Here is a 26,489-nt window from a genome sequence, read left to right as displayed (position 1 = left end):
GTGCTATTCATCTACATTGTAAGCGTGTAAGTACAAAAAATTCCATTATTATGTGAATCCTCTCTTCAGACAAATGGGAATTTGGGGAATCTGCATTGATGGCTGGGTAGATTATATCAGTGGTTCTCAGTGCTGTGTTCTGGCTATTCTCATTTAGGAGATGGTCCTTTAAGGACTCTATGGTTGGTCTAACCTGCCCCGAGTTAGGCTGAGCCAGGCAGAGAATCAGAGCTGTAACCAGCTCCCAGACTGCATGTCCCCCACCGCCACTCTGCTATGCTAAGCAGTTCTCCCCCACAGAAGAAAATCTATCCCAATATAAAGAGAGAATCTCTGTTTATGCATAGCAGCAGGAACCATTTGGCTTCTTTAGAAAGACCTGGCATGAAATAATTGCTCCAAAGTATCAGGGCATGAATGTACACCGCTTCAATTTGTATGCTTTTGCCCAGGGCTGCCGAGAGCAGGTTCGGGCCCCTGTGAAAAAAAATTTTCGGGCACCCCAGCAAGGGTGGACCGGCTAAGCAGGGCCTATGACAGGGGGAGGAAGCCGGGGAAGCCGGGCCCCCTTCCGGACCGCTGGGCCCCAGTAATCTGTACCGGCTTCCCCCCTTCTCGTTGGCCCTGCTTTTCCCTCAGCATTGCTTGTTGCAGGTGGTACTGTACTTGCATAGATAAACTGATCAGGGGGCAGTCTCCAGATCCTCATTTGGCAAAGAGACAAAAGACCATTTTTAGTCAGCAAGGAGCAAAGCTGCCAGTTCAGTCACTAAATACACTGGATTCTTGAAGAGGAATCTGTAAGCAATTCTGTACTCAATGATCTCACATCGGCACTGCAAACTCAACTGACTTTTTTCAGAGTAGCAGCCGTGTTAGTCTGTATCCGCAAAAAGAACAGGAGTACTTGTGGCACCTTAGAGACTAACTAATAAATTTGTTAATCTCTAAGGTGCCACAAGTACTCCTGTTCTTTCAACTGACTTTGACTCAGTTATAATACAGCTGCCTTTTGTAGAGTAGACAAGACTTTAGAAAGCTTTTCTCTGGTTACAGAATATTATTAAGGACCTGTCTGTGCTACAAATTATGATCATGTTGAACTTGATCAATGGACAGTCACGTTACAGGCAGACTGTGACTCCTGATTCAGTGGTACTGTATTTGGGAAGAAGGGGAAATCGGAATTAGGTAGATAATAGGTCACTAATCAAAAAGCAGGTTACTTTGAAGGAAGAAGCTACTTCGAAAGAAAATAGAGAAGTTGATGAAAAACATATTTGATTTTAAGACTTTGTAGAAGTGTTTCTCATTAGGCCAGACTTGCAAAAAGGTATCCCTCGCAATGTTGGCAGGCTGGCCTACAGAGTCTTAGCATGTTGTGTTTAAAAATATGAATCAGTAATCAGTTTGGCTGTTTTTAAACTGTAGGAGTTAAAACAAAAATAGAAGTTTGTTGACTCATATACTTGTTAAATGCTCATTAAAAGAGCTTTATTTTTAAACTGAGATTTTATAGGCAGTAGGCCAGAGTTTGAGCTCATATATGCTAGTGTACCCAAAGTAACTCTGCCAAAGTTTATAGTTTACACTGATGTGAAAGCAGAGTCTCGCCCAATCAAATTTGGGGGAGGACACCTATGAAGACTATAGTGATAACAAGCTTATCCCATATGGCGAAATTCTGCTCTCCAACATGCACACATGGTTTCTATTGATTTCAGAGAAGGCCAGGTGTGTATGTCTAAGGGATGATTTTTTCACCGTTGTACTGTGACAGAAAACCTACCATACAGCCAAATTCTACACTCAGTTAAACCTATTCAACTCCATTGAAGTTAACGCATGGTTTTAAATGGAGACCCATGAAGGGAATTACACTCCCTTGTATGGTCAGCTTTTTTAAAAATAAAAGTGAAAAACATCATAATCTTGGGGATAAAATGCTGCTGCAACTTCCCCCACTGATAAATTGCAGTCACACTTCACCATGACAATGCCTGACTTCTATGCTGTGTTTAAAATCACCCCAAAAATTAACTATGTATGTAGAGGACTGTGCTTAATTCCCCGCGTGCACTTATTTTAATAAAAAGTGAAAGTTAAAAGCTGGTTCAGCCATGAATGAAGTGCTGCTAGAAGTAGCAGCCGTGCCAATTGTTTCTTTTCTTAAATGACTTGTTTTACTTTGATCCTTTCAATAGCGGCAGCTTTCAATAGTGCTTAACCCACAAACATCATATATCCATCACTCTTATGAAGCAAACCTGAACAACTTAACTGAGCAAAGTAAAAAGTTGTAGCAGCAGCCAACAAAAGTCCCTTGTCTTAATTCCACAGCACATCAGGGTAGCTATTTTCTCAAGAGATACCACCTCTGGGATAGCAGACCCACAGCTAAGTGGGCAAATCACGGAAACGAGCACTGCCCCTTTTGTACCCTCTGTATCCAATATGGGCTTAAAACCAGCCTTCTATGAAGCAAACAGGATTTTCTAAAGCAGTGGCTCTCAACCTTTCTAGACTACTGTGCTCCTTTCAGGAGTCTGGTTTGTCTTGGGTACCCCCAACTTTCACCTCACTTAAAAACTACTTGCTTACAAAATCAGACATAAAAATACAGAAGTGTCAGAGCACACTGTTACTGAAAAATTGCTTACTTTCTCATGTATACCATATAATTATAAAGTAAATCGATTGGAATATAAATATTGTACTTACATTTCAGTCTATAGGGCAGTATAAACAAGTCATTGTCTGTATGAAATTTTAGTTTGTACTGACTTCGCTAGTGATTTTTATGTAGCCTGTTGTAAAACTAGGCAAATATCTAGGCGAGTTGATGTACCCCCTGGAAGACCTCTGCGTACCCCCAGGGCTACACATATCCCTGGTTGAGAACCATTGTTCTAAAGGACTTATGACCCTGTCTGCCCAAACAACTAAACTTTTTAAAATTTGCAATAAAGAACTTAATTCTCAGACAGATCTGCTGAGGGGCTTTTTTTTCATAAATATTTTTGTAAAAGGAGATGCCCTTTTTAAGTATCTCCTCTCGGGATGCTTGGTGGAGAATAGTAAAGGGAAAGTGAGTGCTGGTGTTCTCCAGCTTCATTAAAATGCCATCTAATAAATCAGGATTGTGTTCTGTGTATGCCAAATCTAATTTTTGTTGAATTAAATCCTAACTGGGAAGAGCTGTAGTAAATGCCTCCATATTTAGTTTCTGCAATATCAAGTGAAAGACAAAAGTGGAGTGATTGCATGTGAAGAGCTCTTTAATTCTTGAATAAATTAAACAATTAATATATTTGCTTTGTGAAAAGGCCCAAAGCCGTTCATGGAACACTTTTACACCACTCTACGAAGGCAGTATACTGACACCAAACTTAGATGTAATATTTAAAAATAAGAAGCTTTCTATTATTTACATGTCATACAGTATTGGCAACACAACTCTGTACCTATGATTGCACATATCTTATTAAAAATATTTGAGCTAAATTCTGCAGTTCTTATTTGATTAAAACTCACATTTATTTTCTAATATGTCATTTCACGTGAAGAAAAGTTACTAGCTTCAAAAGGATAAGGGCTTCAACAATTGTCCTTGTGACATCATGTTAACTGGGAAGTATTTTCTGATGAGGGCTGATAAAATTCAGTTCCTACACTAAATAAAGAGACATAAAATTTGTACTAAAATTGCTCATTACCTGTGTTTGGCTGTGTTTGAATTTCAGCCCTTAATGAACAACTGTACCAAACTGAGAAAGGGTGGAGAGAACAGGTTTAATTTTAAGGAGGAGCTCATTAAAGCTTCTTAAACTGCCTATGGTCACTGAGCTCTGTATAAAAATTTAATGGGGAAGAACTTTTTAGATCCTGACATATCCCTGAGTAGTAGTTCCTTTAAGAAAAAAGAAATACCTAAAGGGGACATTTCTGAGGAAGTTTACACCAGTGTAGACTTTGTCAGTTGGCAAACTAAGCTTTAAAAATATAGGATTGGCAGTGGAGGGCCTGCAGTGGTAAATCTAGTGGCATGAACAATCCATACCAGGGGTTCTCAAACTGGGGGTCGGGTCCTCTCAGAGGGTCGTGAGGTTATTACGTGGGGGGGTCGCAAGCTGTCAGCCTCCAGCCCAAACCCCGCCTTGCCTCCAGCATTTATAATGGTGTTAAATATATAAACAAGTGTTTTTAATTTTTAAGGGGGGTTGCACTCAGAGGCTTGCTATGTGAAAAGGGTCACCAGCACAATAGTTTGAGAACCACTGATCCATACCTTTTAGAAATATGTGATATGGAATGAAAAAAATTTCAGGGTATAACAGTTGAAATTCAGAGTGTGAGGATATCATATTTAGTTGCGGGCTCCCACTGCTTTCTCTATTAATACGGATATAGCTCCCACTACCACAAAGGTCAGCATAAATCCAGACTATCTTCTGTAAGGTGTACCGGTCTGCGGACACTGGGGTTTATCAGGGACTATGGACAGTCTGCGAATTTTATGGAAATGTTGCTGTAAATTCAAAGGGATCTTTTCCCACATTGCTTCTGCCACTGATGGTTTGGGTTAGGCTTGAATATACATTTCCAGTTTTCGTGACAATTACAAGTACAGCTGCTTTATTGAGCTCACCATTCAACCAAATACTAATGCCATTGCTCTTGAAGTAATGGGTCAAATATATATAGTTTGGAGTTGCATCATGTGTGAATCCCCCCAAAATATCTTTTATTTACATGGAATGCTACAGTGAATGAGAGCAGTATAAACTGATCTCCTTCATGTGTAAATTATACAGCGAGAACAGCCAGGTGAGGTAATATCATTTATTGGACCAGTTTCTGTTTGTGGAAGGGACAAGCTTTTGAGCTTCGCAGAGCTCTTCCTCTTCCTGTGAAGCTCGAAAGCTTGTCCCTTCCACCAATAAAAGATATTACCTCACCTACCTTGTCTCTCTCATGACCAACACGACTACAACAACACTGCAAACTATAAATTATACAATCATTCCAAACACGAGAAAACTAAGTAGATTCTACTCTATTTATTTTTTAGATTTATTTACATATTCTCACAATTCTTTAAACAGTATTAAAATCATTGCAGCTGATAGGTTCTTCTTATCAATAAACTAGTGAAGGTTATAAGTAGGTTATGCCCCTGCACCATAATCACGCCTCTCCCTGGAGTAGCGGTGTCAGGGGCCACCGATCCACACAAGGGCTGGTGGTAGCTTGCCCCTGCTCCTCTTTGGAGTACAGTTCCCTCACTGGACTACTGCTCCTTGCCTTCAGGAGGGCTGAGTTCTGTATGGGTGAGGGATGACTCAGCCTCCAGTCAACCAAGAAGATTCTGCAGGGGGAGGACTCAGAGAATGGAACTGAATACTCTATTAAAATGAACAGGGCAGTTCATGCCTCTCAAAGCTATTGTTTCAGGCTGTCTGCATTAGTTACACTCAGGTAATGTTTACAAGGTTTTCTTGGCAACAGTGACGTCTAGAAACATAATTTATTTTTAAATGAAAGTTGCAATTTCAATGGCATAGCTAGGGTGGAAGCCTTAGGTATGTGCCTATACTTATTCCTTAATACAGCCCTGTGCCCAAGGGGACTCTGCACTACCTGTACATCAGGGAGCACAGCTCCCAGTTGGCACTCTCTGTAACAAAGTGGATGGAGGAATGTGGGTCATCAGACACAGGGCTACACAAATTCACTGGCCAAAACTCCTCTCCTAAAGGGAGCATAGGGTGTGTCTCCCTGGCTGTCCCACTTTCTGCCACTGGGTTGGGAGGGATTCCATCCACCCTGCCAAACTGGACATAGGTGCAGTGCCCAAGAGTTGGCCCCTTCTCATAAGTCTGCAGTTTTCTTTCCAGAAAGTCACTAATTTTCTTAACTTTCAATAAATCTATCAACATAAATATCTAAATGAGTGTTCTATTAAAAATACAGAAGGCCAAATTCTTCTCTTACTTGCACTGGTTTAAAAATTGGCCAGTGTGGGATTATTGGGGGTGGGCGTTTCTTTTGCAATGCTTGTTTGCTTGAGGTGTCTATTCTATCATTTCCTGTGCAATGTATTGATCACTATTAGATCTTATAAATTGGATTAGAAGTGGAGCTGAAGTACAAATATCTGGTCTGCATACCTACATTTGATGTAAACCATTTTATTTAGTTTCTAATACCTAGCAGTTGTAATATTTTTGTAAACGATTGAATTAAAAATTTAGTTAGTTGTTCCCCAAGCTGTAATGTCATTTCATTAAAGTGAAACCCAAACGATGGGCATTTTCTTTTGTAATAATCACCCATATAAATGTGGGCCAGCCTAATAGACACAATCTAGCCCATCTTATTTCAGAGGTATCTATATGAATACCTCTTTGTTAAGCTTCTTTTGTGCCTGTCACAAACTGGCTGGAAATTTTCCAATAGAGTATGCTTTACTTTCCAAATAATGGGACCAATTCCTTCCCCTGGTAGAAAGGCAAAACTTCTGTTGAATCCAATGGAAGAGTTGCCAGCCTATCTGTGGACAAAATTAGGTCCAATGATAGGTTTAAGATGAGGACCCTTCAGATCTTTTGCAAGAAGTCCTATAGTGACAGTACTATCACTTGTAACCTATTTGCAACCTATGGTTCTTTACACAAGTACCATATCTATTGGTACTTAAGCACCTTAGAAAATGTTTGAACACTCTAGCAAAGGAAGACCTGGAGCTCACAGCCATGATATTGCACAATGTGTCTCAAAAATCTGTGTGGATCATGTGTCAAAGTGCATGTTGCAAGAAAGTTGGAAGTCATTGTGGTAACACCCGGGTATAAGTAAGGGCAGAGTATGAGCCGCACACCATTTGAAGATAATCTCGTGATAAGAAGTGGCACAAGGGATGAATGGAATCACAAAAGGCTGAACTAGATAGAATATATTTCCTAACAAATGGACAACCAGTCAAAAGGGCATAATCCTGATTTATGAGTAACAGGATTTGGGAGGCCTTCTCACAGAGAACAAAGGGGAAAAAGGTTCAGAATCTTGAGCAACCTCTCTACTTGACCTAATGGAAAGTAAGACAACCTAAGGGAGATCCTTTGTCTGTGTAGCATAGTCAGGACATGTACTGACATAAATAGTTTTGGCAAAGCACCTAACTCAGAGTTAGCAGAGGTGAGGGCAAGTCTAAACCACCATCTTCTTTTTGTGTTGGAAGCAGCACTCTCTCAAAGTACCCTCAGTTCAGTTGGGGAGTACGTTGCTAAAACCGGGAGTATAAATTCTGGTGGAGCCGGACAGAATAATGTTTAAGTTTTTTAATTAGACTTAAATTTCACAACAGTTGAGGCTTCAAAGAGTGTAGAGGCCAAAATCATAGAAACTGTACTCTTTGGTAAATAGAATTCTTGATTTTTATAAACTGTATGTATTACCAGTTATGAAAAGTGTAGCTTGAAAGAAATTTGGCATGAACTTTTAGCACCACAGTCTTGCTTTGAACAAATCTTTCAAATCTTCTGTATAGTATCTTTAGTTCTTTTGCTGTGTCAAATCTAGTCTTCAATGTAGATTCCTTGTCAAAAATGCCATGCAGCCTTATAATCAATATTTGTTCTGTTTTATCTGAATTCAATAGGGAATTTTCCAAGGAAAGAGAAAAAGCCAAAGCCCGAGGGGACTTTCAGAAGCTGCGTGAAAAGCAGCAGCTTGAAGAGGATCTGAAGGGATATTTAGATTGGATTACACAGGCAGAAGACATTGACCCTGAGAATGAGGAGGAGGGTGATGAAGAAGGCAAACGGAACAGTACGTATTCTTTACACTTTATACTCCCACTGAAAGACAGTTGGACTGCTTGGAGAAAAGTTGAAATAAGGGAGAGAATATAGCATATCAAATATTACTATACTAATTTAGTGTTGTGTAAAAATTTGCATTAGTTGAGTATCCACATCTTTATTAATATTCATTTACCTACTGCCATAACAAATGGACTGGAAACGTATCCCCAGATTTTGCCCTGCTTTACTCCTGTACAAACCGTGATCCACACTCTATTTTGATACCCACTATTAAGGTTTGAAAAGCATTGTTTTATAAAGGTTTTCTATTTTATTTTTGGTTTCTAAAATAATAGTGGCTATACAAATTGCATGCAACTCAATGACATTTCAAATCTAGACTCTTACTGGCATAGCCAAAAGGGATATATGATTGTCAGTGGCTGTGTGTATTAGAGTTAGAAGAAAATGGCTCAGAAAAGTACATTCTTAACTCCACATTCAAACCCCAAGAAACAGGAGACATTGAGAAAAACCTAAAGATTAAATGTTTAAGCCTTCTATTGTGTTAAAAAAGATGGTTTCCACTAATTCTGTGAGGAAAGAAATTACACCTCAGACATCCCCTCTTGTCTAGCAGTTAAGGCTAGGTCTAGGCAGTGGGTTAATGTACAGCAAGCCAGGGTGTGACTCCACAGTGCACCAATTTGCCGTGTAGTAATTTGCCATGTAGAGAAGCCCTAAGCATGGTATATGAAGATATCTTTATGAGGAGTGTTTACATGAGGTGAAATACTTGAAATCTTTGTGGACTTTTAGTCAACATTAAAAAACGGTCACTGTTGCTTTCTTTATATAGTTCACCTATTATAGAGTACTGTAATAATGACAATGGTAACAATAAATGTTTTAACACCTTCAGATTTATATCATGAAAGTCCTCAAATGCTTCTACACCAAAAAGTCTTAGCAGAAATGTCTACAATGAAGAGGTTAATTTTATGACTTTGCAACAATTGTACATGGTTTGTAGTTGTCAGCTAAAGTCTGTGTAACTCAGAAATTTCAAATATACCTCTAATGGAAAGGTTTTTATACTTTCTACTTTATTTGAAAAGTAGTGATTAAAGTTTTAATATGAAATGTATGATGCTGTAGATGAGTGACCATGTGGAATTAAAACATTTCTGTTGTGGGGTTTCTTAACAAAATGCAGTTACCCATAAGATTGGAGGTTGAGGGCCAGATTTTGACACCCTTATTTATGTTGAGTACTCCTCAGATAGTTCTACTGGAACCAGTGGGAGCTATTTACCCAGCAAGATACTATTCAGTATAATTAGAGATATCAGAATCTGGCAAGGAGTGATTTGTCATGGACAGAAACTCGGAACAGTATTCCTTATTACATTAATACATATTCATTGTTATTGATATTGCTAGTATAGTATTGTTATTTAATTATAAGAAACTGCATTCTTTTAAACATATTTGTTACCATATGTTTAAAATATTTCAATAATGTCTTAGCTTTTGAACATCAATGTAATACTTCATTGATTTGCAAATCAGCGTTGTAGCTAGAAATGATTTCCAGGCATAATGTTTGTCAAAACTGGTAAATATTGTGTGGTTTGTTCCTGAAATTTATTGAAATCATTTTTTTGGTTTTGGAACTTATTGTCACATAAAAATAATATTTAGGCTAACTCCTGTCCCCAGAGTTCCGGATTCCAGAAGATTAGACTTTTGGTTCACAGTGCCAATAAAGTCTGAACCCATGTTACTGTCTTAGAGGAAACAGAGTTTTATCCTTGATACTGTGGGAGAGTGGGAGGCAAGCTTGGGCTGGTGTTGTTACCTAAAAGGGGTAATGTATATGTATAAAAGACAGCCCATGCAGAGTTTTTATCCTTGAAAGGCAGAAGAGGCAGAGACAGTCTGGAGTTCACTAAGCATTGCTATTGCTATTGATCTTATATGGAAAGCACTCATATACTGGCGTAATGTGTGTCAGTATAAAAGACTAAGATAAATAAAAGAAATTTGTATGTTTTAGAGAGTACAGTCTGTGTCCACATGGTGGTTGTGATGGTTCGGTCACAGAGACCCCGTTGGGACTGTCACCTGATGTGCTGAGACTACCCGAGCCCATTTTCTCTGCCAGTTTGGGCCTCCAGAACCCTGTCTTGTTGAGTCAGACACGCAAGCCTGCTGCAACACAGACCCAGAGTCTGAACCACACCCCCAAAGCTGCAGACTTAACTGAAAACAGCTTACAAAGTGCTCCTGTCTCCAGCACCCAGACACCCAGCTCCCAATGGGGTCTGAACCCCAAATAAATCCATTTTACTCTATATAAAGCTTATACAGGGTAAACTCATAAATTGTCCACCCTCTATAACACTGATAGAGAGATATGCACTGCTCCCCCAGGTACTAATCACTTACTCTGGATTCAATAATAAACAAAAGTGATTTTATTAAGAATAAAAAGTAGGATTTAAGTGGTTCCAAGTAATAACAGAACAAAGTAAGTTACCAAGTAAAATAAAGCCAAAACACGCAAGTCTAAGCCTAATACATTAAGAAACTGAATACAGGTAAATCTCACCCTCAGAGATGTTTCAATAAGCTTCTTTCACAGACTAGACTCCTTCTTAGTCTGGGCCCAATCCTTTCCCCTGGTACAGTTCTTGTTAGTTCCAGCAGGCATCTTAGATGAAAAGCAGGGGATTCCACATGACTGGGATCCCTTTGTTCTATTCCATCCCCTTTTACAGCTTTGGCACAAGGCGGGAATCCTTTGTCTCTCTCTGGGTTCCCCCCCTCCATCTAAATGGGAAAGCACTGGATTAAAGATGGATTCCAGTATCATGTGACATGTTCACATGTCCTGTGAGACTTCATTACCCAGCACGTATACAGGAAGGCTTACAAGTAAACAGAGTCATCTACAACCAATTGTCCTAGTTAATGGGAGCCATCAAGATTCCAAACCACCATTAATTGCCCACACTTTGCATAATTACAATAGAACCTCAGAGTTATATTTCATATTCCTACTTTCAGATACAAGAATGATACATTCATACAAATAGGATGATGATGACACTCAGTAGATTATAAGCTTTTAATGATACCTTACAAGAGACCTTTTGCATAAAGTATATTCCAGTTACATCGTATCCACCCTTACAAACATATTTTTATAAAAATATGGAGTGCAATGTCACAGTGGTCACTGAACAAAACCTGAGAAAACAGACCTTGTGCATGGGACTTATACAAGGTCACAATCTTCTTGCCCAACTCAATGGCAAATTGCTGTACATCCATGCAGCCACTAATGGGGTTGTTGGCCAGGAGACCCATGACATTTGCAGACGTAGTGGCCAGATCCCATCCCTTTGGCAGCCTGTCCTAATCTCAGACCTATACTTGCACTGCCCTAAAGAGACCTGCCCCAGAGCACTGCTCAGTGGCTTGCAACAGGCGGTGGAGATCTGGGAATGGCTTCTCTGTGGGTTAGGTTCCCCCATACAGCAGAACCATGTCTTTACTTAGCTGTGGAAAGAATGGGGCAGCCTTTGTCTGTACATTGTTAATGATTATGTTATTTTAGGTTATGTTAATTGTCAGAAGATACTTTCAGGGCAGGGAATTTGCAGGAGAAAGTAATTAAAACACATTTTTGGGAAAAACCTTGACATTGATGTTCAGACCATGGGCAGCCTTGCAGGGGCAAGGACAGTTATTTATCCTATGTCAAAACGAAACTGATAACATGAGAAATATATGAGGAATGACAGAGGAGAGTCATTTCAACCAATACAATACAACTCTGCTGCTGAGCACTTAGCAGGTTACATTTTCAAAGCCCTGTACTAACTAACTAATCACCACAACACTCTCATTATTCCTATTAACTTCAGTGAGAGTTCTTTGAAAATCTGGACCCTAATGCATTTATCAGAACTCCATTGGTGCTGCATTGTCTTTGAACTGTTAATGTCGCCTTTGAATGCCGTCCGTCAGCTTTTAGACACTGAGGGACAGAGGTTCAGTTCCTCCTCTGGCTGTTTTGTACTGTTCCAGCAGCAGGAAGCAGCCAGATAGCTGGCAGATCTGGCCAGCTGGAGATTCCCCAAGCTGTAGTGGGACTTTGCAGCCAGATGTTATTTAGAGGAACCCCCAAATTGCCCTTCAACAGCCCTAGAAGTCAGGGAGTGCAAAGGTAGCTTAAAGCCACTTTTTTTCCCTCCTGTTTCTTCAGCTGTTCCTAGTGGAGCTCTAGCACCACCAAAGATCTTTCCCCTAGTATCTGCAAAGTAAATAAATAAGTCCATGTATTTTAGCTACTAGCTGAGCTTGTTTGGAAGATTCTAGATAGTGGGTACAATTTTCAAAAACTCTTAAGTGACTTAGGTGCCTACACAGTTTTTGTATAATTTTAACTTTATCAGTTTAAAAATCTGCCAGTGTTTAGGTGCCGATTATAGCTAAATCAGTACAAAACTTGTGTTGACAAGCCTTAAGTCCTAGTTTCAAAAGTGACGTAGGCACGTAGGAGCCTAAGGGCAGGTCTTCACTATGGGGGGGGGGGGGTCGATTTAAGATACGCGAATAGCATAGCTGAATTCGACCTATCGGAGCCGACTTACCCCGCTGTGAGGACGGCGGCAAAATCGACCTCCGCGGCTCCCCGTTGATGGTGCTTACTCCCACCTCCGCTGGTGGAGTAATAGCATCGATTTGGGGATCGATTGTCGCGTCCCGACGAGACGCGATAATTCAATCCCCAAGAGATCGATTTCTACCTGCCAATTCAGGCAGGTAGTGTAGACCTAACCTAAATCTCATTGAAAGTCAATAGGACCTAGGGTCCTTATTGCTAAATGTGTGTTTGTTAATAGCACTAAAACTCCTAAAGCACTAAAACTTAGGCACTTTTGAAAATTGTACCCATACTTTCCCCCTACTTTCACCTTGGCCTGCAGGGATGCCACCTGCTTTGATCTCAAGCAGAAAAAAATGAACAAAATGAACAAAAATTAGGGTGATGAAAACACCAATGGGCTAGATCCTCACGTGCAGCTGAGATATGGGTGATCCTCCTGTGGGCAGAGACACAGGCTTTAAGTCTATTTCACCCTATAAAACAAACAAAGCACATGTAAGCATCTGAGAAGGTCTCTGGGTTGTAGTTGTGCCCTTCAAGATACTAAGTGAAAATGAGTTTTGATTTGACTGAGTCATAAAGGTTTTATAATGTGCTGTGCAAAAGTGCACTGGTTTTTGTTATACAATAAACTAATGATTTCCCAGTGTTGTATTGGCACTAAGCAGGCCCACTTATGTACGCTGAATGGAAATTTCCACTGAATAGGCAATCTCTTAGCCTATTTGTGCAAATGTGTTTTAAAAAGTAGAACTGAATATAATTTTGTGCATGATCTGTGGCAATGTGTGAAGAAGGAGTAAGGGCTGCAAAGTGGCCTCACTTCCTTCCATTTGACACTCAAAGATTATCTGAAGGTGCTCTGCTGCATTTCAGATTACATGTGAAGGTATGCATAAAAGGAGGCAAGATCTCTATGTAGATATTCAGCAGATACCTTTCGTGAAGGAAGGAGCCCTCTTGTCTGCATTATGAAGCTGAATTTCTGGTTTGGGAGCTTAGTGAAGTTTAAATGACAAGCACCAGAATAATGAGCTTCCAGGAAAGGTCTGTAAAGACTTGCGAGATAAATGTGGTCACCTTCCAAATATACTCCTACAAATTACTAATTTCCGGAAAGGATTCTTTAGCATAAAGTATAGACCTGCTAGCTCCATTCATGCCCCTTTTCCACATGGAACATTCATGATCACAGACGTGTGTCTGATCTCTGCACATTCAGAAATAAGGGACTCAGTCCTGCAATCACTGCAAAATTAAACTGGCTAAAATACTCAAAAGTGCTTGAGTCACTTAGGAGCCTAAATCAATGGGGGTTAGGCTAAGTGACCTACGTACTTTTAAAGTGGGATTTAGGTTCCTAAGTCAGTTCATCATTTTTGAAATTTTAACCTATGCCTCTGTCTTCAGTAACTTAAACATTTTATATCAGTGGTTCTCAAACTTTTGTACTGGTGACCCCTTTCAAATAGCAAGCCTCTGAATGCAACCCCCCCCCTTATAAATTAAAAATATGTTTTTATATATTTAACACTATTATAAATGTTGGAGGCAAAGCAGGGTTTGGGGTGGAGGCTGACAGTTCACTACCCCCCCCCCCATGTAATAACCTCGCAACCCCCTGAGCGGTCCTGACCCCCCAGTTTGAGAACCCCTGTTTTATATGATACCCTTGTAATTCTGTAAAAAATTTTACTGTTAACCAGTGAGTGTTAGGTACTGTTGAATAATAGCACACATTCTAACTATTAAGATGAAAAATAAATTGCTAAGATACTTCATAAACTGTTATTTTAATTATGCACCAAATCCCCATTCCTTCAAATTCAGTGAAACAACTCCCATTGACTCCAAAGGGGCAAGGATTTGGTCCAAAATGCAGAAATCAGTGTCAGTGGTGAAAGATTTTAGATGAGTTGTGCGGCTGGTAATTTCATTCTGCGTTTTGTCTGACTTTTCTTGTATTGTATATGTGGACACGTTTTTATTTTTTTGCATTGCAACTGCTGCCATCTACTGCGTAAATGATGGGATTACATATACTTAACACGAAGGGGTTACATTGGACGACTTAATGGAAAAGAAGAAAGGCAGATTTAGCTGCTTTAGCAGTTCTTCCAATAAACATGGTAAAATGTGTTCTGTTTTGAAGTTGAGCATTCTTTTGTGCAACTGATGCATTTTATATGTTGGTTCTTGAAAACATATATGCCTTTTTAAAAATATAGAAATAACCAGCTTTTGCATGCAGACATGCATCATGCATGTAAATGATCTGCTATTTCAAATGCATGCTTCAAACAGATTGCTGTTTGCAGTGCTTTAACTTTCTAAAGGCTCATTTTTATCCATTTAGATTTCCACTGAAGTGTGCCTTTGTTTGAGAGTGTTTTAGTTTAAGCGTAGGCTTACCTTTTCAAAAGGCAAGTGAGCCAGATAGAAAAGCATCTCTTAAATTCAAATATGAAAAAACCTACCAAAGCATTTCAGAAGCTGTATAACTGATTATAGTGTAAGTTTAGAACAGCATGTTTTAGAACTGTATATTGCTTCGATTGTTGTGTCCCCCCCCACAATGAATGCAAAATTTAACAAACTAAATACAATGTTCTTATGCTGTGTACTGTTTTCCTTTCGTCTTGTTAATTTTTTTTCCTATGGAAAGACTTTTAAAATGTAGTTGATCATTTCCTGTCTACATCCTTTAAATAATGGCAAACATAGCAACTTGTCAAAATCACAATGATAGCAATTAGGAAGATCTAGTTCTAGTTTAAAATCCTGCGTACAACAGAATTATCAGCACAATGGCTTACATGTTGTGGTGAGGCAGTGACTTTTGTTAAATAGCAGCTAAGATTTGGAGTACATTTGACAAATCTGACCCAGTTATTTATGATATGAAAAATATCAATCCAAACAGAAATTTGTAAATTGAGAGGATACAGGAAATGCATTTTAAGGAAAATACTAGAAAAAATAAACAAAATGTAAAATTCAAGTAAATTATTTTGATATTAGATTATATCCTATAAGTAAGTATATCTGCTAATTGAACAAAATATATGTAACACATTTCAGGAAAATCCTTACTAGATATTTTAAATGGTCTTGTTGATTCAATTTGAAATTATTTGTACTGCTTGAACTATTCAATCTACTTTTCTAGCGGCTTGGATAACTTTTATGAGCTGGAATACCTTTTTAAAACATGCTAAAAGACGGCAGTAGTTTTTCATATATACTGGAAGTGAACCAGCTAAACCATTGAGACCATTCATGTGTAAGAGAGGGCTGTAGGATTGGGGCCTTTGACTTTGAGAGTTGGATTTTCAAAAACAGTCAGCATTGGCCTAACTCTGCTCCTGTGTATGTCAATGAGAATTTTTCTATTGACTTCAATGGGATCACAGTTAGGCTCCTACTGCGTACTTAAAAATCCCACCCTAAACCATTCTCTTCCAGCCATATGTATTTTTTCATGAACCTCCACCTCCATGGAAAGATTGCAGAAGGACTGCAAGATTAGGCCCTCTTTCCTCAGCTAGTTCCAGATAAATCATGTTCTCCATCTGTTTTATTGAGTATACCAGGTTCCCAAGACCCATGCAGTAATCCCTTAGATCTCAAGTAATCTGTGGAGGGCTAGTTCATTTGGTACATCTGCATGGAGAGCGGACGCATTTATACTATTACTATTCGGAGCCAGGCTACCAAAGCCTCCCCACCTGCACCAGACTTTCAATGGGGGTTGCCAGTGGAGAGTGAGAACCTATCGGAACGAATACTGACAGGATCAACATTAAGGGCTTGTCTACATGGTGCATTAGTCTGCACTAAAGGGTATAAATTCTAATGCGCACTAGCGTGTTGCACACAAACTGGCCTGTGTGGACCCTGCTGGCATGCACTAAAAATTCCCGAATGTGTGTTAATGTAGTTCTGTTTGAAACAGGATTACATTAACGCACAGCAGGAAACTTTTAGTGCATGCCAGTTTGTGTGCAACACACTAGTGCACACTAAAATTTATACCCCTTTAGTGCACATAAGCCCTAACTCTGTAGGGGATAAACAAGTCCCATAGCTATGGTGTGGCACAGAGCAGCTCCCTCCCAGTAAGGATCTCTTAAGCACAAACACTGAGTGGCTTCAATGTCAGCGAGTATAGTGCCCCTATTTATTTTCTACAAACCTTCCAATTTCTGCAACAAATGAGGCAGCGATCTGGTGTTTAAAAAATATTATGTAATTTTATAATTAAAGACTGTATCATAATGTATACTAGCTGGGAGGCCAGATTAAGGTTGCACAGGCAACCTTAATTCTGGCATTTTCTAACTTTAGAGTGTTTGATTTTGCAACTATAATAATGTTCTTTTAATGTGCTTTATTGTTTGCAATTTCCTAGGTTTAAAAAAAAAAGCAAACTGAAAAAAACCTCAGAAATTCCATCATGTGTGATTTGAACACCAGTTCTACTCAGTTCTTTGGATTAGGAGATGTGTGTGTTTATTAAAGATCTCCTGTAGAAATGACCTGAATTACAATTTAAGGATACCTGGGAAATTTTCAATGATAAACTGTTTAACTTGCCCCTTCATCAGCTGGTCAGTCTTTAAAATGCCAACCTTTAGAAAGTTCATGTACTTCCCAGACGTAGGCGGGTAAACAAATAGATATGTTTCTGTTAAACAAATAAGCTTGGCTTAAAAAAATTCTGCAGTGTATTTTTAGAAAATCACAGAAATAGCAACTTGTCCAAGTCACAATGATATTAATAAGGGATATATAGTTGCAAATCCCACATATAACAGAATTATTGGAGCAGCCAGCTTTACGGTGGAAAGGCACAATCATTTTAGTTGAATAACAGCTAAGAGTCTGGCAAAAGCTGATATATTTGACCTAAATACTGTATGCTTTGGAAAATATCAAATGTTGCATGCGGTGTTTATATTGCTTAAAACAATCACATTACATTTGAAATTGATTCATATAATTTGAATTACGGTGATATTTTCTAGTGCTCTAGACGAACTTTCCAGGGGAGCACCAAAAAAAGGGAGCAAATCTTAATAAAGAAGATAATCCCTGGGTATTTCTGTGCATTCATATTTTCTAGGGAGGAAAAATATGTCTCTCGCTTAGCATACCTGAACTCTAACAGAAGGCCAGTCTCATTAAGCTTATAAGGTTTTCCACTGATTCATCCTATACACTGTTATTTCCCCCCATAAACTCCTTCTCCTTAAAAGGCTGTAGTCATATAACTCAGCCTGTTCAGTGCAGATGCCAGTGCCAGTTTGGATGATCTAGGATGGGTGTGCTCGTGCAGTGTTGCTACTGAGTTCCACTTGGGACTGAAAGACTTGTTATCACTCCTGAAGCTTGGTCTCTCTATACTGCCATTCATAGTACTACTACCAAGCCTCTCTGTTGGCTTATTATTAGCGTTTAATACATGTTAGGTTTCTAATGTCCCCTATATTGTCTATTATTCTATCATTGCTCCCCACACTTTTTCCCAACACTACACCCACAATGTCACAAATTGAAATAGGATTGATTAGGACCCTGTTAGAAACAGGGTGAAATCCTGGCAAATGGCAGTGGCAAAACTCCTAATGACTTCAACAGGGCCTAGGATTTTACCTAGAACCTTTATTTTTCTTAAAGCAGCTAAATTCAGGAAAAGTGGGGTGAAATTTCTGACTGTGTATTGACCGGTAATAGAATCTCGCTAGGATTGAACTCTAGGCTTGTCTTAAAATTATATTATTTTTATGCTTTTCCCTGTTTTATAAACAATCTGATATTTATTTAAAATAAATAAATACACCCTATCAGTGAGTGACACTTTATAAGAAACAGGATAGTAGCAGAAAGCTTCCATTTCGTGTTTTCTAACTGGAGGACAATCAATAGATCTGTGCCACAAGACCTGAACGTCCCATTTTTGTCGGATGTATGGATACTACAGCTTGGAAACAGTGGGCCTAATTCCCCTTCTGCTTGACATCTGTTTTATACCATTGCAGCTCCACTGATCTCACTGGAGTCATTCCTGATTTGCACTGGTGTATGTGAGAGGGAAATAAGGTAGTGCTGAAGTATGCATTTATTTCTATGAATTGAGTCCTGATCTCACTGATTACTCAAGTGAATAAGAGTTGCAAGATCAAATCAGGCACTTGGTAAATCTCTTCCCCTCCCCCCCCCCATCTACAAAGAAGCCATTCCCAGTTTTGGCAAGTAAAAAGGCTGCAGAACTCCAACAGAAGACAGAGGGTCATATTCTGCTCTGTTACACCAGTGTAAATACAGAATAACTCCACTGGCGCATCTGAGAGGAAACTTTGTCCCAGGAAGCCTATCTTCCTCCCATTGAAATAAGGCGCATAATTCTCATTGATGTCAATTGTGCGGGATCAGGCTTAACATTATTCATAAAAGAGTTGTGGGAGGGAAGTGGAAGGGGTTCTGAACAAATGTGGAGAAAAATGTATCCATGCAAAAATTCTCAGAAGAATTGTGAACAGGGAAGTTGTCTAAGAAAAGGAGAATTAATGTATCCTCTGAATTGGGTAGTTTAAATATAACTGCTTATTCTACTACACAGAAGAAAAAAAATCCAGCAACCCACTAGTCACCATAGCAACTATCACAACCCCTAGTACAGTAGAGTACTTCTGCTTTTCCAGTATCTTAAAGAAACACAGGTACAATTATATGGTGACATTTAGGCCTTGATGCACATTGAAAGCATTCTTATTCAGGAACCGCATGTAAACAACTGATTTAGTGCTGTGCTGAACAGGAATGGACTTAAATATATACTTAAGTGCTTTCTTGAACTGGGGCCTGAGGGCACTTGATGTCTTAATTTTTTTTTTAAAAAAAGCACTGATAATTATAGTAAACTAATATTTTCCCAGTTTAAAATACTTTCTGTATCTTACACAATAATTCATCTTAACGTAATTTTAAACATAGTGGTTTTTTATTTCCCCTCCCTTATTTTAACATGAAGAGATTATTATAACGGATAGAAATAAAATAAAATATTGCTCTTGGGAGTAATATGAATAGTGCAAAACAAAGTTGTTTGGATGGTATACAGAGCTCATCTTTTGTGCGTTTATAGTTTGAAGTTGATCTTCATAAATGACAAGCTTTTTCAACAAATGACTATACATATGTCTGTGCTCAGCTACAGAATAGTCTCACCAAACCCCTATATTAATTCATCAGTGGAAGTCCTGAGGTTTACTTTTTCATTCATACAATAACCCAAGCTGTGTGTTAAAGATTCAGACTTCTTTCCAAAATATTTTAATGTTTCATTACCCTTTATATGGAAAGTTTGGTGGTTTTCCAGTTGTTCAAAACAACTGAAGTTTTGTTTCATGTTTAGTTCAATAATACCAATTTATGTTATAAAAGATAAACTATATTTTTTCTTCTTTCGCAATGGCTAAAATGTTGATTTTTCTGCTTGCAAAATCATATGGCATAATATTTCAGGACTTAAGAGAGGAAGAAAACTTGGCAACTCTTTAAACTGTAGACATGAGACAGCATCCTAAGTAGGAAATCGTGACTGCCAATGACTTATTGTTGAATATTAAAATAATCCCTTTTGAACTCTTTTGCAACTTTAACTATAATTTTCATACAAGACTTACGGTATTAATTGTTGATTTTTTTTAATGTTTTGTCTCATTTATATAGAAAAACATTATATCGTAAATTATGCACATGTGCCAACTAGGCACATGAGTGATTTAAGTTCAGTATAAAGAAGCTGCTTATATTATGTTAAAAGAACTATCTTAAACAAAGGAACCATGTGAAACAAAAATCTATCTTGCAGTGTTTAATGACTGGACTGTCTTCTATTGTTTGAACAATTGCATGAGTATTTTAGATCTTGTTTCTTATCTTTGTAATGCAACACTGAGGAGGTGTGAACTTTCATGTAATGATGTATTTGTAACACCAGATCCTCAGCTGTTGCAAACATTTGCTGAGAATCTGGCTAACGTAGAGTTGGCAGTCTCACCAGCAAGTCCAGGAATGACTGGGTATGCAAACTGAACTACCCCTTGCCACCTAGAGGTGGTCTGTCTAGGTCAGGTTTGATGCAATTTGGCAGGTCAGTGTGGAGAAGCTTATAATGCCTGTTCTGTACCTGACTTGTGGAGAATAAATACTAGATAACGCCAGAGTGGTGTAAAGGAGCCAAAGTGTAAATGGAAATGTGGCCCTTCAGTCTTCAGGACTATCATTCCAGCAACAGTAACAAAGACAAAAAATTTACAAAAAACAATGATATAAAAAAACTTTTTAGTTATCAGTTTGGTAAGAAAACCTTAGATACAGAAACAGCCTACAATGATCCCAGCAACAGTTGCTAAGATACTAAAAGCAAAAGTCTAATTGGCCGTTGCCCTTGCTACTCCCCAGTGACTTCAATGCTATGCTACTTCTATCCTCACTCTTGTTTTCCTACTTACAATGACATCCCCACCTCATAAAGAGTAAGCCTTTGTAGTCTGTGTGCTAAGGTTTTCCTTTCGTGTTGACAAGCACAGCCAAAGAACTAATGTTCAGTTCTGGAACTGCTGATAGTTATGCTCATTCCTGCTTCCTTAACTCCTTTTGCAGCATGTGGGTATCTCCTTACGCCTCTGTAGAATTGAGGATCAGTGAGTGTGACCAATATCAGCTGATTTTGTCTAACAAACCATTAACCACGGTTGCTAATTACTCAGTAGTGATTTCACCATATGTATAGTAAATCACTGGCATGTAACAAATTTTATAATCCCCTTTTATCATGGGCAATCCTCCTTATCCTTTGTATTACCCATTGCACCATTTCCAGTGCTCCTTCCTGTCTACTCTTGTCATATTTTCAGATATAATTACCTCCTAACTCCTCGCCTTCATGTTTTACTTTTTTAATTTGGAAAATAAAAATAGAGAGTGCTCAACTTTGACTGATTGATCAGAGTGTGATGGCTTCTCTTCTCTTCTGTTTGAAAGGACTTTTATTGCACTTATTGGAATTGCCAGGCATGTTAGCTGGGACTTAACTATTACCTTTCTTCTGGTATGGCTCTGAAAGAACCTCAAATATGATACTGAAACACATCACACAAAAGAGGTCTCACAAACTAGGTCAGGCATAGTCCTTTCTCCATACAGCATCTTCTGAGTGCAACGTCTCTTCACTGAGCTCTGTGATACGTTTTCAATAGAAGTGTTAAATTGTTGAAACAACAGAAATATCCTCTAATACATCCTAGAGTCCTGTGCATTAATCTTTCCCAACAAAAGGGGGGCTGGTAAAGAGTCTACTACACTGTGACTTCCTTCTGCTATTCTTCCGCCTTTTGAATAAAACTCTTAGTAAACCTAAACAAGTAGAGGTGTTCTTTTAATAAGATATAAAAGCAAATCACATGTAACTGGCTGGCTTTGGCTGTAAATCTAACACTTATTTTATCTCCTGACAGCAAGCATGCCGACAAGTGAAACTGAATCTGTGAACACTGAGAATGTCAGCGGAGAAGGAGAGAGCCCAGCATGCTGTGGCAGTCTGTGGTGAGTACATACAGCTCCAATTAAGATGTCAAAGTGTTTCCAACATCCTAGGATTAAGAAGAGCCATTTTTTTTCTCTTTTGCCTACTCAAACATATTTGCTTTGAAATACTCAAGCTTTGTGAGATGCTTATATTTTTGGCTTTTAGTCATTCATGGTAAAATCTAACCACAATTTTATCTAAAATTCTGAAGTCAGGACAAATATAGATATATTTCACAAAGTAGCCATTTGAGCCTTACATTTAGAAAGATTATAGAGCTTTTAATTTTGCTGCTTCAAAAACACCAAGAAGAAAAGAAGAGACATAACCTAAGAAATGCAACAGAGACTAATGTCTTTTAATAATTGAAACATGATCTGGCGTATGCATATTTTACAAGTAGCTAAAAATTGATAATTATTAGATTGCTATATGAATATAGCACTAACATAATGATTGTGATAATGACTTTCATTCACATAACATCATTCTTCCAGAAGGGTCCCAAAGCACATTGAAACAGCTATTTAAAATCCAGGATTTGTTTCTCTGCAAATACCTGTGCTTTATATATATATATTGGTCCCCAGAGGATAAGATTTAATTTCCTTTCTTTCTCATGTAAAATCCATGTTTGTAAAGAATATCAGAAAAATAATGGTAAACAGATGACAATAGTATTTCAGCATTCATGCAGCGTTATGTTGAGAAAACACTTTTATGCACAAACTTTGAGTAATTCCATTGTTTTGATTGCCAAGCACAGCATTGCGAGGAGAAGGGATTGTATAAATTATTGTTTCTGTATATTCTTAAAAATGTGTTTTCCTTTTCTTTTAGTCAAACTATCTCAAAATCCAAGTTCAGGTCAGTATTTTCCTCTCTTTTCCATCACTTTTTCCCTTGCGATGGTTTACACATCATGACTACGTGATTCTGTATTTTCTGTATTAGAATTTGATTGGATGAAAAATATTACTGACAGAGATTAAGGAATACAGTTGAAGAGGATTCATGAACATTCTTTGGAATAAAGTACCAATTTGTTTTGCTGGTATTTGCAACTCTTCACTTTTCTCAAACATTCGGGCAAGTGAGTTTTTATTCACAAGAATGCTCATGGAAAGCAAGTGCCATGAGTAAAAGCAAGAATATTTTTATCTTTTAATTTACCGTATATACTCATTCATTAGCCCATTTGTTTATAAGCTGACCCCCCAAAACAGATAGGTAAAAATAGCAAAAACTGTATGACCCTTTCGTAAGCTGACACTATATTTCAGGGGTTTGAAAACTTTGGCTCCCGGCCTGTCAGGGTAAGCCGCTGGCGGGTTGGCATGTTTTGTTTACTTGGAGCATCTGCAGGCATGGAGCCCCTCAGCTCCCTCCACTTCCTACAGCTCCCATTGGCTGGGACTGGAGAACTGCGGCCACGGGGAGCTGAGGGGCTCCATGCCTGCAGAAGCTCCAGGTACACAAAACGACAATGTATTAGATATTCAATTCAATGATTATATAGAGTTTAAAATCATCAAATTTTGGTGTAGACCCATTTATAAGCTGACCCCCGCTCTTTGATGCGTCACTTTTTTACCAAAAATATTCAGCTTATGAACGAGTATATACGGTACATCATTTTTTTCATTTTTATAGAATAGTATTGAGAAATTACAAATAGCAAACAAATTTGCAAACAGAAAAGAGACTCCTTCTGTTTATAAAGGTCAGGTCGCTCAATCATGGAACAAAAACAATGCCATCTGACTTAGGTGACCAGTCATGTGGCACATATAACGAATCATGGATAGCAAATACTCATAACAACCAGGTTGCAAACAATCCACAGGCTAACTATTGTTCACAGACATTCATTGAACAATAGAGATAATTGAGAAGATTCTAACAAAGCAATTCTGGAAGATGGACTCCTCCAATTTCCTTGTCCCTGGTAAAACTTGTTTCATGCTTGGATCTGTAGCAAAAATTGCACTGACAACACTGATGTATTGTGCTTTTAGCAGTTGACCTGGCTATTGTGTCTATGCTTATTCTACTAGATCTAGCAGCTGCTTTGTTACTGCTGATCACAACATCTTTCTGATGTGTCTGTTATCTCCCATAGGAGTGGGTGGGTGTTGCCTTTGAGTAGCCTTCTTCCTTTTTAAATGAGAGATCCCAAAAGGTAGTCGTAGATGGTGCTCTTCCACTTTGAAGGTCTTTTCATGTGAGATGTGGTACGGTTCCATCTTGTCACTCCTACAGTTCAACGTGTATGTGAGTTCACTGGTAGATTAATTAAGAGAAGTTGATTTCAGTTTGCCAATGATCCCAAGTTCTGTGTTCCATTGCTTCTGACCCTGGCGGTGCAATGGAACAAATGCATGAGATTGTGGCTTTTTTAAGAGTTAGGTGGTTGAGGATCAGTAAATAGACTGAAATAGCATTGATAGGTTGTGGAAAGCGACTGGAAGAGCTGGAGTGGATTATATCTCACCCCTGATCAAGGTCAGGTGTCGCCATTTGTTAAGCAGCTTTACAATTTGGAGTTTTGTTCAAAATAGGATTACTTATGCATAATGAACAGGTGGGCACGGCCTAGAGTGCTTTTTTATCTGCATTTCTGAGAAAATTGTGTCCATTTCTTTTGTACGCACACCTTGTTACACCTACCCATGCTTGTTTCATCTTGAGGATAGATAACTGCAATGGACTGTGCATGGGACTAAGCCATAAGACTGTTTGGAAGCTGAAACTAATGCAAAATCAAAGAGAAGAAAGCCAAGAGATGACTCTCTTCCTCCACCTTAGCAGCTTCTAAATCATGCCTGGCTGAAGTATTTTTGTTAATTTGTCTCCAGTTAATTCCACAAATCAATATCTGCTCCTGTGAAACCTATTTTAAATTACTCCTCAGAGGGGAACATCTGCTTCTGAGATGCCACCAGAGACTTAGTAACCATACACTCAAAACAGATTGATAACATGCCTCCTTTCTGAATTTGGCCCATTTGCATGACAGAAAATCTTAGAAGCACTATAGGAAAAGCAAGCCAACACTGTACTATGATCTACATCCATTCTAGTGAAAGAGAGCCATGAGCATCTAAGACCTCTACTAAATGACACTATAAACACATCCTTTGAGGAGGGAAAGTTCCCACCAAACCTAAAGCTTGCCATAATCCAGCCAGTATGTAAGGAACCACTAACTGATGCAACCAATCTCTCTACCACTGCTCATTCCCAAGAAAGCTTACTGAGTAGATCACAGTCAGTCTCCAGCTCTCCCTAGATTCTGCCAGTATCCCTGGATGCCTCCGAGACAGGCTTTAGGCTGAAACATGGAACAAAGTGAGTGCTCATGGAGTTGAAGGATGATATCCTCTTGGCCACAGTCCAGGGCTGTACTTTCATACTTATATAGCTAGGCACAGCATTTGATATCACCAACTATTGAATGTTGCTATCCCTCTTTAGAATTTCAGCCGGGGGTTTACTGGGATCACACTAAAAGGGCTTCAGATGTTCCAGAAAGTCATAATGGCCATCAACTCCTCTACCTCTAGCGCTCTTACTTGTGGAGTCCTATAGGGATCTATCTGCTCTTCCATCCTTTCCTCCTTCTACATGAACCTGCAGGGGAAGTTGTGAGGCAGCATGGACTAAAGTGCCAGTCAGACCCAACTCTACATTACCATCATATCAGATGCAGCTTGCACCAAGGTCCTGGCTGCATTCAACAGCTGTTGAGAAGAGAAAGTGCTTTGAAGAACTGTTCACCTCTGCCCTTTTATCATTTGCAAACTAGCTGTTTTCCTAATCTCCTCACTGCTTCTGGATACCCAAATAACTATGACTGCAAAATTTCCTTTTTCTCATAAAAAAGTCAAGAAAAAAGACTGCACCCCATTCATGTATTTGGACCTAAAACCAGTAATCCACATATTTGTGATCTTCAGGCTTGACTACTGTAATTCTCTGTATTTAGGAATGGAATCCCTGATCCCTAAAAAACTAAATTTAGCTCAAAATACAGCAGCCTGTCTGCTCAATAGCAGAGGCTACAAATGACACATTGCTCCCATGTTCAACTCTCCTTGGTTTCCTGGTAAGTACTGAGTCAAATTCAAGTTTTCAGTCATCATCTAGCTCCTCCATGAGACTAGCTTAAGTTTTCTCAGGGAACATCTTTCCCTGCATGATCATGACTGTGACGGGTTGGATCACAGAAACCCCCTTAGGAGCTGCCACCTGATGTACCAAGACTACCCCTGCTCCTGTTTTCCCTGCCAGCTCAGGACTCCAGCACCCTGTCTTGCTGAGCCAGACACTCCTGTCTGCTCCAACACAGACCCAGGGTCTGAATCTCCTGTCCCAAAGCTGCAAGTTTACCTGAAAACAGCTCACA

General features: G+C 38.9%; 1 protein-coding gene across 13 annotated transcripts in view; it reads left to right on the top strand.

The window, feature by feature from the left end:
- The window catches only part of CACNA1D (calcium voltage-gated channel subunit alpha1 D), a 392,778-nt gene that overhangs the window by 231,884 nt on the left and 134,405 nt on the right, over positions 1-26,489 (top strand). For 12 of the 13 annotated variants that reach the window (XM_065551032.1, XM_065551031.1, XM_065551034.1 and 9 more), the window contains 3 exons: positions 7,661-7,830; positions 22,011-22,098; positions 22,922-22,948. In XM_065551032.1, the coding sequence (XP_065407104.1) occupies positions 7,661-7,830; positions 22,011-22,098; positions 22,922-22,948 (285 nt within the window). The remainder of the gene's footprint in view (positions 1-7,660; positions 7,831-22,010; positions 22,099-22,921; positions 22,949-26,489) is intronic. The other variant, XM_065551033.1, reaches the window with a different exon arrangement.

Source organism: Chrysemys picta, chromosome 7, assembly GCF_011386835.1.
Source record: "Chrysemys picta bellii isolate R12L10 chromosome 7, ASM1138683v2, whole genome shotgun sequence".
NCBI classification, from domain to species: Eukaryota; Metazoa; Chordata; order Testudines; family Emydidae; genus Chrysemys; species Chrysemys picta.
Note: the sequence above shows the minus strand (reverse complement) of the source record. Positions and strands in the feature narration are given on the sequence as shown.